Here is a 14,525-nt window from a genome sequence, read left to right as displayed (position 1 = left end):
TTAAAACTTAGAGTCATTATCTCATATATTTGATGTGGAATATGTTTGTATATGTATGTATTTATGTCTATATGTGTGCATTTATCTGTCATTATCCCCTTACTTTCCTTTTTTTCTTTCTTTCTCTTTCCTTCCATCCATCCACCTATCTATCTATCTATCTATCAATCATCTATGGAATAGATGGAAAGGCAGTGAGTCATTGTGGATAGAGAACTGACTTCCATCAAATCTAGCCACTGAAGCATTTAGGCTATGTGGCCCTAGGCATATTGCTTAACCCCTCAGTTCCCTAGACAACTCTCTAAGATCATAAATTGCAAAGAAGGAATCAATTGCATTGGTAGAGAGGCTTTCCTTATCTAGGAGTTCTCTCTACTAAAGCAATCACAAGTCCATTTTGTGTATATACATATACACATACACATACATATTCACATATATCTGTAAAATCTATCATATACTAGTGCTATAGAAAGCAAAGACTCTGGATCACAACTCACATTTCTGAGAAGTTTTATGGTTTATAATGTGCTTTTCTTAAAATACCCCTTTATGAAGTAGGAAGTGAATGTACTACTATCATCCCCTGTTACAGATAAGGAAACTGAGGTGTCCATAGGTAAAGTGTCATGCTAGTGGTCATATTGTTCTGAAGAATGAGAGTCAGGTTTTGAAATCTTTGTACTACACTGTCCCCTCATCACCATTATGATCGAGCATGGACCAAGGCAACTGAAAACAAATACAAGGCAGCATGAGAGATGTAGTTTGGAAATAAATGATTAAACACATATGCACCATTCTATTTATAAATCAAGTACAGAATGAAACATGTGGTTTACTCACTAACATTTCAAGTGATAATATCAATGATCTGCAATTTTGTAAATCTTGAACAAGCTTAGAGGTTAAGGACAAACTGTCTGATTTGTTTTCTACTGAAATAGTGCCCTCGTTGACATAGTTTATTTATTTCATTACTGGATCCTTTGTTTGCTTTGAATCTTATAGCATCCATGTATCCTCATCTGAATTTTCTCTACATAATTTTTCCTGGAGTTCTTTCCCAGACATTTCTAAATAGGAAAATTTAAGTACAATTCTCTATGACTTTGGAAAGATGGATTATTATGAGCTGCCAAAAGCACTTTCAACTGCAATTCCGTGATAAAATGTTCTTCAGATGAAAATTTTGGTAGAAATTGTTATCCATTCTGTTTCATGTACAGAAAAGGTAAAATGCTGCTTGCCTTTCAAATTTCAGTAGCATACACACATTTGATCAAACTGCCATCAGCACCTATAACTAGTGGTAAAGTCCTTTCTCCCTTAAGGAATCCAATAATTTCTTCAAAGGGGCTGGAGCACCAATGAAAGGTAGCAAGAATAACACAAAAAAGAAATGTAACAGGGGAGAATGCTTATCACCAAGTGCATTAAACCACAGTCTGTCCTCACAACATACTTTTGGTGTTATTAAAAACAAACAATTATCTTTGTAAAATGTGAATTATAGTCTGTATTCTAAAACACAAAAAAACTGTATGAATTAAATACAGTATGACTGAAATAGAATATAAATTACAATTCTTTACAGCAAATAGTGAAATACTATCATCAGATTACTATACACAAATTCATAGGGAGAACAGCAGCTTTTCAGTAAGGTCTCAGGTATCTCACTCATTTACTGATGCTACAGACTAAAGGGAAAAAAAGATACCACAGACTGTACACGTTTCTCTCTTTAGAAACAAGACATTTCTAGCCGTCCATCCATAACATTTTTACAAATAACTACAGCAAAGATATACAAAGCAGTTTTAAAAAACACACATACACACATCCACAGAGTCTTTTCATGTTTCCCAATGTAGGAGACATTTATAGATGCAGTCACGAAGGGCAGCATCATCTGTATTTGAGCAGATAACTCATGCCATCCCCAGTGCAACGTGTGCAGCCCATAACTTTTGCTGCTTGGTCACCCTGTCTCTTCCTCATTTCCCAGAGTCACTTAAAAACAAAAACAACAAAACCCCACAAACCTCCACCTCAAACAAAACAAAGAACCCTAAGCCAAGGTGGTATGTCCTTGCTTTCCCCTTACAGTAATACTGCTCTCTGTATTCAAACTGCTGGGCTGGAACAAGTGCCTATAGAATACAAAACTCACAGCCTCAGTCATTGTCAATGTAAGCAATACAATTGCAGGTCAGCACAGTGGCAGGCCACTTGGAAGACAAAAAAAAAAAAGAGATTTTCAGTGTGCTTATTTAACAGAGGACAGATAAGGCAGCATGGTGCCCAATGACCAAGAGAATCATGGCACCAAACTTGCAGTTAAATGTATATTTACAGAAAAAATAAGACAGGACAGCAAATGTCTAATACAAGTTCTTTGGTTATAAAGAACAGTATACTGTAACCTTTTCCACAAAGAGGGACTTGCATCCTCCTTGTTCTGCAATAAAATATTTGTTTGTTTAAAATAAGATTTTCCCCCAACTTGCTTTGTAACAAAGAGTCCAGTACCTTTCAGTTATCTACAAATCATCTTTATCTATTTTAGTGTGCACCCTTGCCTGCCTCCTGACAGACAAACTATAGATACACATATTCATATATATATAATATATATTATTTATAAAAAAAAATTAGAGAATTAAGTCCATGGTTCTAAAGAGCACAAATCCAGTAAGGACTGATTAAAAATATACAAGAATAAAGTTTTTTTTTTTTTTTAATTTATAAAGGTTCCTACAGAGTGGTGGTGGGGAAATGGGGAGAGTTGTGTCATAAGTGCAAATATCAAAACATACTGCTGCTTAGTTAATCCAGGACTTTCTGTTTTCCTGCTTCCTGGAAAAAGTAGAGGCTGCTGCATCGCCTGAGTGACAAAGTGCTGCTTCTCCTGCTTTGGAAGAAGAGGGAGATGGTACTGAGACCACAACACTTTTCCTCTTCTCGAGACTGGAGGCTGCCTGAGGTCGAGAAGCATTGCTGCATTTCTTTGCAGGAGCTGGTGCTTTCAGAAGGCGCCCAGGGCGAACAAAGATGCCATGCTGTGGTTTGCACCGGAAGTACTCTTTTCCTTTCACTGTCCCATCATGCTTCCCTTTAATGCAAAAACAAGGGTGCTGTTAGTCTGCATTCTTTCCATCCCTCCTCTACCTTCCCTGCTCCAGAAGGTCATACTTGAAACTCAGCATTCATAGTCATAGTACTGATCAGCCAGTAGTCTTTTCCTCTCCTAAAAAGGCTTAAAAACCTGGGATCGATTATAGGAAAGGAACCAAGAATGGACAGCCTACTGGAGGAAAAGCAAACCAAGGTGTAAGATGAAAGAGTTAAAAATAAAGAGGATGAACATATCTTGGAAATTAAGGTTAAAAAGAAAAAAAAATATTCCTCTAACCCAACCACTAAAATACAGACTGAAAGAATATCATTTCAGTTTTGTAACTAAAAATTTTGAATTCCCTGTGATTCCCATTGCATGTCCATTAGGTGCTGATAAGCTAAAACTAAAGGCATAATTAGGATATTTGCTGGGATTGGAAGAATTTGAGTATGGAACCAAGATGATGAGAATCCTGTGCCTGTTCAAGGTGAAGAACAAAGAGATCTTGATCTCAAAGAAAAGGAAAATGGTAATGAAATGATGGTCATGGAAAATTGTTGACAGCTAGGAGGGCTGTACAGTGTTTGAATATGTCAAAAGGATTAATGAGAGATGAGGGCAAAGCAAGGCTGAAGTCTTTGATACAAAATGACCTGAGGGGCTTAGTTGATCGAAAACTTAATGTGAGTCCCCGGTGATATGGCAGCCACAAGAATTAATGTGATTTTAGGTTGTATTGATATAAGTTTAATGTGCTGGTAACAGTCCCACTGTAGTCTGTATTCATTAGACCATATCTCAGGAGGGATCAGGACAGTGAAAGAACTAAAAACCATGTTACACGAGGATCAATACAAAGAGGTGGGGATATGTAGCCTGGAGAAAACTTGGGGGAAAGGATAGCTATTTTTACATTATCTCAGGGGCTGTCATGGAAGTTTATTTTTGTGTGTGTGTGTGTGTGTGTGTGTGTGTGTGTGTGTGTGTGTGTGTGTGTGTGTGTATGTGTTTGTGTATGTTAACTATTTGCTAACCATTACATCTAATGGTGGTTTTCCCTCCCCTCAGCTCTTATGTTTCTGCAACCAGCAAAGTTGACCAGTTCCTTGAAGTGTATATTCTCTTTCCTCAGATCTCATGACAGTGGTCTCTACTTGTCCCCAGCCCACCATCTGTCTTACTGCTCCTCAGTTTCATTTGCTGGATTGTCCATCTTCCCCTCAGCCACTCCTCTTCCAAATGTCTTTATTTCTGTTGATGATATCATCATCCTTCTAATCACCCAGATTCAAATCTAGAGAGTCATCTTTGATTCTTATTTCTCCCTCACCTCCTCAGACTTAATTAATTGCCAGGTCACCTTGATTTTATCTCTACAACATTTCTTTCATTTGTTCCCTTCTCTTCAGGTGCAAAGTTGCTATCCTGGTTTGGGCCCTTATTACATGTCATCTCTGGATTACTGTATCTGATGGCTCCTCAGTGGACTCATGGTTGTATCTCTACTCTCTCTGAAACATCCTCCAATCAGCTATCAAAACAATCATCCTAATGAACAGGCTTGACCATATCATTCCCCTAATCAAGAATCTTCAGTGGCTCCTTATTGCCCCTAAGATAAAACACAAACTCAGCTGATAACTGCCTTGCACCAGCCTACCTTTCCATATTTTTTCACATTACTAATCTTCACACACATACACACTGCTTCAAACAGCTTGGCATGCTAACTGTTCCCAACATAACATTCTATCTCTTCTCTTTGTGCCTTTTCACAGGCTCATCTCCCTTGCCTGGACTGTTCTTCAAGATCACGGTTTCTTGTTCAGTTTTTGTCTTTGTATCCCTTAATAAATGTTTGTGGAGCTTTATAAATATTCGTTGAATTAAAGAGGCATTAAACTCTGCTTAGCCCTAGAAGGGAGTAATATCAATGGGTCAAAATTATAGGAAGACAGATTTTTGGCAATCTATTAACCACTAAATAAGTATATAGATAACACAAAAAGAGATCAACTGTTTCAACAAAAATCATCAATTTTGTACTCAGTCTATCTGTGCTTCCAATATGTTGGATAACAATGGCTCCCAATGGAACTGAAAATGAAGAACTCCCTAACTCTTTGATATCTAGCATGAGAAAATGACTTTCTCTTTCTTTAGTGATATTAAAGCAGAGACTGGATGATTCCTTTTGGGGGACACTGAAGATACCGAAACCAAGATGGGAGGATCACAGATCTTTAGAGGTGAAAGAAACCTTAGATATCCTCTAAATGATACCTTACAGAAGAGCAATTGAGGCCCAGAGAGATTAAATGATTTGCCCAAGGTTACAGAGATAGCAAATGACAGAGCCAGAATTTAACTGAGACCCTCTGACAACAAATACAGAATTCTTTCCACTGTATCATACAGATGTTTTGCTTCAGGTAGGATTATAGACTAAATGAACTCTAAGATCCTTTCCAACACTTGCTTTTTGATTCCCTGCTTCTATGAATTTTGTTTATAAGAAAGGTAGTAAGACTGATTCCACTTCTAGTTTTAGGTAGAGAGGAGAGAAACCTATTCTTCCTTGCCTTATTACAAGGCCTCATTATTTTGGAATCCTACACCTAGGGCTGGCCTCATTTATTCAACAAACATGTATTGGCTGCCTAGTATGCTCAGGAAATAAGAAGGAATTAAGACATAATCCCTATTCTCAAGGGTTTACAGTCTTGTATGTGTAAACAAGAAAGAAGAAACCAGAAATTTCCATTAATTGCTTTTTTGGTAAAGACACTGAATAAGCCCTTTAAAATGCTGATTTTATGTTAGGGGAAAGAGTAGCACATTAAATAATCATCAGTCATTAATATCTTAGCATGAATTAACCTTGAATCACATTGCTCCCCTGGTAAAAACCATCAGTTGTTCCCTCTGGAGAACAAAATCCAAATTCTATAGCATGGCATTCAAGGCCTTATATAATAATATGGTCCCAACTTGTCTTTCCAGTTTTATCTCTTATTACTCCCTTTCTACTCTATATTCCATTCAAACTGGTTTCTTCACTATTCTCTGAACACATTCTATACTTTCCTGTGCCCTTTTGCTTCTACTATTTCTTTTGTCTGGAACACTTTGTCCCTATACCTCAGTTTGTTGAAACTCTACCCATCCTTCAAGACCACACACAAATGTCACTTCTTCCACAAAATATTTCAGGATTCCTTCAGTTTAATATAATCTCTACCTTCTCTGAATCCTCATAACACTATTAAGGCACTGATCAATTTCTAATTTGTATTATAGTTATTTGTGTACTTGTCTTAGCTTTTTTATTTAATTAAAAATTCCTCAAAAGCAGGGCCTGTGCTTTGCTTATTTTTGCAACCCTAAAGAACCTATAGTGTAACACTCTTTTGTACCCAATACATATTCAGTAGGTATTTATTGAGCAGAATTATTCTATCAAATTGATTAACCAATCCCTTGTCAAGAGAATGGAAAACAGATGTAGATCTGATCTAAAGGAGGAGACAAAGCTGGAAAAAATTTTGGAGCAAAGAGCCCAGGAAACTGCCTAGAAAATGTTAAAAATAAATAAATAAATAAAAAAGACCCTAGGTAGTCAGAAAGCAATATAGAAGGCACCAGGTACCTGGACTATGGATTCAGGTTAAGACAGATGAAGCAGTAAAAAAGGTAATAATAGTTCACACCTACTGAGCACTTTAAGATTTATGGAAGACTTTCCCTCAACAGCTCCATAAGGTAGGTAAAACAAGTATTATTTTCATTTTACAGATGAAGAAACTGAGGTTCACGAAGGTTAAGTGACTTGTTAAAGGTGAGACATTTAGTCTGAATAGGACCTGAACCCAAGTGTCCTAACTCAAAGAAAATTGCTCTTTCCACTATGCGATACTGGCTCTCAAAGATTAATTTTGATTGGTTCACAGTTCTGCCCACAATGAGCCTTGGTTCTATGGTTTTCTATTCCATAGTCTTCTTTCCTAGTTCAGATACTGGACAGGTTAAAAGATTGTGAATAACCTTCATGTACTCCTTTGCTCAACTCACAACTTCAAATTCTAGCTGTTTCAGTTTAGGAAAATTAACTTGAAATGATAATATTTTAGTAACAGAAAAGGAATTACCTTTACCTTTAAATGAGATGTCCTCTCTTCTTGAGCCCCCTCCCCAAATCCCCAGACAGCCTTTCTCTGCTTCAACAGACCTGAGTTCCTTGTTAATGGGACTGCAGATCAAAGCAGCAGCAAGTGAAATAGAAAGAATTGAAGTTTTATTTTCTTTGCAAGTGAAGTATGACACTCAAAGGTTCTTTATTTAAAAAAAAAATTAGCTATTTTCATTAGGAATGATAGTAAATTCTACTCCTTCATGAAATTAAAAATAATTAGAATACTAAACAACATTTTCCAATTTAATTTCCCATGTGCAAAATTTATAGGTATCTGTTCCTTCTACCAGTAAGACAGCTAAAATATTCTGTTATCATGCATTTATGATACTACATGTGGAATACCTCAGAGCAGAAAATAACATTTGAAACCCATATATCATTGAGTATTTCTTACCCATTTGAACATTTAATTCAACGCCAACCCATGTGCCAGCTAAAAAATCCACTGATCCAATGTATCTCACGATTCCAGTCTTGTTACCAAAGCAGACTTGCTCTCCCACAGTCATCCAGCTAGGCAGGGTATAGACCTGCTCTGTAGAAAGACAATCTTCTCCATCAGAAACATCTAAATGATTCTTTCTCAGCAAGTCTTCATGGTGGGAGGTGTCAGGGTCTGCTTGACAATGAGCATCCTCTTTTGTTAACTCTGAACACAAAGGACTCACTGTGGAGTTTAACAATTGATCACTCTCTGACTCAGACTCTGGTTGGCCAAGATTTTGTAACCAATCCGCATTACTCTTGGTGTCAGTTTTACTTGGTAGATTCTTTTTCACACTTGAAAGATCTCCGACAGGTGAGAGTTGGAGCTCTGATATACCATCAAAATCTTTCCCATCTGAGACACCCATGAACTCTGTGAAAGAATGGTCTTCAACAATATCTGACATGTGCTCTATTGTCACTTCCCTAGTAGAGAATCCCACAGGCGTTCGATTGTTTTTATTGGAGCAGAGATCTATTCCTGAACATGATCCAGTCCTACAGAGCTCTTTGGAACTTTTCTTAATGGTATTTTGGGATAGTGGACTCCCTTTGACTAAGGCACTGTTTTCTCTGAGTGTCACTGTGCTTATTTCATCCTTTGCCAAGTCTCCCTCTGGCTCTGCCAACTCCTTGTTGGAGGAAGGTCTGAAATCATGCACAAGTGAAGGTCCTGAATGCTCACTGGTGTCCAAATCCTTCATCTGATTGGCTAGTTGATCTGTGCTATCACTAGAAGGTACGGTTATGTCAGATAGAGTGGCATTAGAGGCACTGTGGGAAAAATAACCACTAGTAATACTGCTAGTGGTAGGGCTACGTGATACTTCTTTTTCCAAGACCCGGGAGTTCAAGAAATCAACTTTAGAAGAACACCACTCCCTGTTCTCCAGGCTAGCATTGTAAACACTGAAGTCTGCAAACTCCACTGGTACATAAGGCTGTGAGCTTACTAGCTTTTTGCTAATAGTCTCCAGTTCATGTTCTTCTTCCTCAGAGTCCTATGGGAAAAAGGCAAAAATTAGTAGTTATCTCCTTACAATCGTCTAATTGAGACAAATTAAAATATTTCATATTTGGCTTCATTTACATTTTAAATTTCCCCCTTCTTTATTTTTAATTTTAAAAAGAAGTAACATCTTATATGTATTATTTGATGTCCATTATGACACTTGGGGGCACTGTCATGGATCCTTTAATAGAAATTGTCTACCTATTAAGGTTTTATATTCCTCCTCTACTCTCCAAATACTACTGCTGTACCTTTTATTCAGTTGGTTTAGCCGTCTGAATGGAATTGAACAGAGTGGGTTTCAATTACGAACCTCTTATTAACAGTCTGATTTGTGGTACTTTCCTTTCTAAATCGAATAAGCAAAGAGATGGAGGCAGGTTGAGCAAGGCTATATCTTTTTTGTTCTTACAATACTAAAAAGTGAAGAGGGAATAACTGAAGAATGTGTGAAAAGCACTTAGAGCTGCTTTGTGGAAGGGCAAGGCAATAAAAACAAAGACTGGGGCAGCAAAAGGGAGATGAAGCCCAGTTCAGCATTTGGAACACCTGGATGCAATATTATTCTAAACATTTCCAAAGCCAAAAATACAAACAATAAATCTTATGACTATATTACATTCATCCAGGTTTTTTTTTAGCAGAGTTAGGATGGAGAGTTCTATCAGGTAGGAAGATACACCAAAAATTTAATAAGAAATGCCATATTTTCTTTAGCTTATAAACTGACCCAAAAAATAGTACCATGTTTCAAATCCTCACTCTCCAAATCTAATCCTCCCCATATCATTGCTTCTTCTACTATTCTACTAAGTCCTATATAAATAAAGTATCGATTCTTTTGGTTGTTACCTTTAATCAAAAATATTTAGAAAATGGTATTTGGACCAATTAGAAAAAAAAATCTTAAAACATATTATGTCAGTTAGACTGGACTATAACTAGTTGTATATTGCTGCCAACAGGTAAAATACAACAATTAAAGCTCTAAATGTATTCATTAAAGACTTAAAATATTCTCAGAGTCAGTGACCAAACAACTAAATGTTCATTAATGATAGTAAATGAAAATATGAATAAAAATATTTCAGGAAAATTATAAAGGAAAATATAAAAAATAAAAGTCCATGTTAGGATGTGAAGATCAGTACTGCCTATGACTTGGGAAAAACCATTTGTTAGAATGCATCAAAGACAAACGCTACCTATTATATATACTTTTAGTGTTAAATAAAAATAAATAAATGGTTTTGGTACTTGAGCATTCCTAACAACTTCCGAAATACTGATAAAAACCAATGATGAAGTTTCTTATATTTTCATTCAAATCAGTAGAACCAATTCTTGGGATAGGCAATAATAATGATAATAATAATAAGAAGAAGAAGAAGCATTTATAGAGTTACGGTTTGCAAAGTGTTTTGCAAATATCTTATTAGATCTTCATAAGAACTATGAAAGGTAGGTGCTATTATTATTCCCACTTTACAGATTAGGGAATTTAGGTATACAAAAGTCAAGTGACTTGCTCAGGGTCACATAGTAAGTCTCAGAGGCTGGGTTTGAACTCAAGCCTTTTTGTCTCCAGGTCCAGTACTCTATTCACTGTGCCTCTTAGGCAACATAGACAGTTGCCTAGGCAATAATATAAAAGGCAGCTTTGTGAGGGGCACTTCTTAATGTTATTTTTTAATATATACAAATATTTTATTTTTAATTTATGGAATAAAACAAGCATTTCCATAGCACAGTGTAATAAAAAAGATTGCACATGAAACTGCAAATCTACTATGTACAACTTGCTATTTTTTTAAATATATAATAAAGTTATGATGTAAATTTTTTCTTTTTTTTCCCTTCCCCCTACCCCTGATGTACAGACGGCTGCCAGAAGGTATATGTATAATACAAATAGGTATATGTGTAATACAAATATTTTTAATGACAGAAAATTACCTTCAGGATCAATTAAAAAGTTTTCTTTGACATTCAAAGCTCTTTACTACTTGGTCCATTTCTACCTTTCTGATCTCCTTATATTAAACTCCCCTCCATAAACTCTATGATCCAGCAATACTTGTCTACCCAACATTCCATCTCCTGTCTTCATGTCTTTGCCTCAGATACTTGGAATGCTCTTCCTCCTCACTTGTACCTCTTAGAATGCTGGCTTCATTCAGTACTCAGCTTAAGCACCACCTTCTCTAGAAGTCTTTTCCGGGTTCCTCCCAGAAGCTCAAGCCTTCACTTAGAAGACTGGCTTCCAACTACACTATCTTATACATATTTATTTAAATGCTTTCTCTCCTACTGAATTTAGCATGGGATCTAGTATATACTAAACTCTTTGTAAATGTGCTTAGCACAGTGCTAGGCAGGGCTAGGTACTAGATTGGTGCAGAAAAATGTTTATTGATTGAAATACTTATTGATTCATTGTGTTTATTCAAGATTGAGTATCTTGATGAGGTCTCATTCTGTTTATTCAAGATGAGTATCAAGATGAGGTCTCAAAGGTCCTAGTGGGATACACCTAGTTAGGAAAACAAACAAGAAGGAAAACACCTACATTTGATCAAGAATTCTCTTTGTCTTTCAAATGCTGTCTAATTCAAAGGAGGTCATAGGAACTTTTTATAATGTTTAGTTGTATTTTGTGTGTGGAAAGAAAAAAACCCAAGAAATTCAGCCAAGCATATATGGCAAGAATAAATCAGATAATTATTGAAGATGATACTTGCAAAGTACATTCATTTTAAATGATATAATCAATTGCTATTCAGCCATTAAAGCAACAATAATGATGATGATAATATAATAACTAGTATTTGTATAATGCTTAAATGTTTGTTGAGTGCTTTATAAATACCATCTTTTTTTCATCCTTATTATAATCCTGGAAGGTAGGTGCCCTTATTATTACCTTTTTACAGATAATGAAATAGAGGCAGAAAGAGGTTAATCAATTTGGCTAGGGTTATGGAGCTGATAAGTATCTCAGGCCATGTTCTGTCAGATCTTCCTGATTCTAGGTCTAGCAGCTTTAACAACACTGTGTTCACTTTGACATAGCCTTGGCTCTTTAGTCTACTGTATATCCTGAAAGTATAAGAAAATAAAAGCAACTCAAAGAGTCCTGGGCATGAGGAGGGATTCTCTTACACCCAAGTGTCGTCTCCGTAGACAAAAAATCTTCTCTTAGGCTGACTGGATCCTTTTTATGGATAACTAGCTACTGAAGTGGGTTTGCAAAGTGCTCTGTATATGTAAAATTATTTTTAAACATTATTAAACTTGTAGTTGTATATGTATTAATAATATGTTTAGCTTATATATTGATTCATTGCATATATGTGTGTATATGTAATCTATGCAACATTTCAAGGAATTCTTTCTCCCATTTCTAAATTAAAAAAAAAAACTTTGACTTTTTGTGCTGTTACTGCCACAACTTTAACTGAAATTCTTTTTTTTTTTTTTTAAATTTTGGAGAGGCAATTGGGGTTAAGTGATTTGCCCAGAGTCACACAGCTAGAGTGTTATGTGTCTGAGGCCAGATTTGAACTCAGGTCCTCCTGACTCCAGGGCCGGTGCTCTATCTACAGTGCCACCTAGCTGCCCCCAATAAATTACTTTTTTTTTTTAAAGGCAATTGGGGTTAAGTGACTTGCCCAGGGTCACACAACTAGCAAGTGTCAAGTGTTAGGTCTGAAGCCGAATTTGAACTCAGGTACTCCTGACTTCAGGGCCGGTGCTCTATCCAATAAATTACTCTTTTAAGAGGTAAATTGTGCTCATACTTTTGGTGGAAGACTAAGGGAAAAGGTAAAATTTTCAAAGACTTACCAAAAGCTGTGGCTTAGTCAGATTAAGATATTAATATAATTTTCTTCTCATTTGTTATTCAGTAGAACTAGTCAGCCAAATTGTGAGTGTAATTATTTAGAGACTGAAAATACAATATGCTTTCCAGAGTCTAGTCCCCAAGACTAAATGAAACTTGCATTTATCAACTAATGAAACAACATTTAGTACATACAACATCCTTTTTAGACAGGAGGTGGCTATTCAGAAGTGAACATACATTCCATCCAATAACTATTATAGCACTATTCTCTCATATCTCATAAGACGCTTACCTACAAGAACAGTTTTCTCTCTCACTTTATACTTACTATTCATTTGAATGTAAAGTATTACAAAGATTTAAAACAATGGACTAATATCCACATTCTATTTAACAACTATCAGTAGCAATTGCTCTGGATAAGACCTAGTAACGTAAAACCAGGATTTTTCTACCTTACCCTAGAAACCATCTCTGATTTCTGAAATAGTACCATCAAATAAGAATACTTGTAGGTTTCATTGTGTGTGTGTTGCATTTGTTTTTGTATGTTGTAGGGGGAGGAAGGAAAAGGAAGAAGAGCTATCAGATAATTTTGCCACACATTACAGATTTTGCAAATTATGTTCAACAAACAACACTGAATTTTAAATGTTTACTTCTGGTTGCATTTTGTTTGTTTGTTTAGTTAGGACCTGTAATTTCCCTGATCTTTGGGAACATCCTCTATTAATATAAATAGGTAAATGTTAGGTGTTGGAGACTTGCCTAAGGCACTGAGAATTTTTTTTTTTAATTAGGCATTGAGAATTTAAGTGGTCTTAATTTAGGGTCTCCAGGTTGCTTTTCCTTCCAGTTTAAGTTGTATCAGTTGACAATCCCTTGGGCTCAGAATTGCTGCTTTAATCAATAACTAAAAAGTTACTTCTTGAAACTCAAAGAAACCAAACTTACAGGTGAGCTCTGAACATAAAAGACACTTTCTTACTGGAGTTGTCGCTCCCTAAGATTAAGAAAAGTATTTACTATTATTCTAAAACTTCTACTTAGCCTTCTTTTTTGGACCTTTATCCTGGTCTTGCCCACTATCAATCAAATGAGATAATATTTGTAAAAAGCTCTTAGCATAATGCTTGGCACATAGGGGGTACTATACACATACTTATTCCTTTCTCTTCCCTTTCCTCTTTGCCCCTTCCCATGAAATGTGAGTATCTTCTAATGATCTATCCTGGGCCCTCTTCTCCTTTTCTATACTATTTCGTTTGATGATCTCATCAGCTTCCATGGCTTCAATTACCATCTTTGAGCAGACTATTCTCAGATCTTTTTATCCAGCCCTAATCTCTCTCCTGACTTCTTAGTTTCATATCATCAGCTGTCTATTGACTGTCTCATACACATCTTGAACTTAATGTTCCAAAATGGAACTCATTTTTCCTCTCAAATCCTCCCCTCTACTAACTTAAGGTGAGTAATAAAATAATTGAAATAATTCCTCACTAATCCTACCATCATTCTACACTGCTTGGCCAACTGCCACTGTATGAATTTAGTGGTTTGCCAACACAGGAAGCATTGACAGTAATAAGGAGCTGTCCACCGCTGAAATTCAGTCAGATCAAGAGGAAGCCAGTCACAAATCCTAGGGCGTGAAACAAGGGAAGCATGATTCTCCTGCTGAGTGGATCAAAGAATATCTTTGGATGATTTCAAACTAATCTGAATACAAGGTTCCTTGCAATCCTGGGGTGATTCTTGACCATGCTTGCCAGTTCATCTCTCTGGATTGTGATATTCTTGCACTGCCAACACACACACACACACACACACACACACACACACACACACACACACA

At 36.3% G+C, this 14,525-nt stretch overlaps 1 protein-coding gene across 5 annotated transcripts in view; it reads right to left on the bottom strand.

Annotated features, from left to right (window-relative positions):
• Positions 1-499: 499 nt before the first annotated feature.
• Positions 500-14,525, bottom strand: part of KIF13A (kinesin family member 13A) — a 241,287-nt gene continuing 227,261 nt past the window's right edge. For all 5 annotated transcript variants that reach the window (XM_027874865.1, XM_027875016.1, XM_027874940.1 and 2 more), the window contains 2 exons: positions 7,717-8,809; positions 500-3,121 (listed from right to left, as the gene is read on the bottom strand). In XM_027874865.1, the coding sequence (XP_027730666.1) occupies positions 2,832-3,121; positions 7,717-8,809 (1,383 nt within the window). In that variant the 3' untranslated portion in view covers positions 500-2,831. The remainder of the gene's footprint in view (positions 3,122-7,716; positions 8,810-14,525) is intronic.

Source organism: Vombatus ursinus, unplaced genomic scaffold, assembly GCF_900497805.2.
Source record: "Vombatus ursinus unplaced genomic scaffold, bare-nosed wombat genome assembly UNPS02000577.1, whole genome shotgun sequence".
NCBI classification, from domain to species: domain Eukaryota; kingdom Metazoa; phylum Chordata; class Mammalia; order Diprotodontia; family Vombatidae; genus Vombatus; species Vombatus ursinus.
Note: the sequence above shows the minus strand (reverse complement) of the source record. Positions and strands in the feature narration are given on the sequence as shown.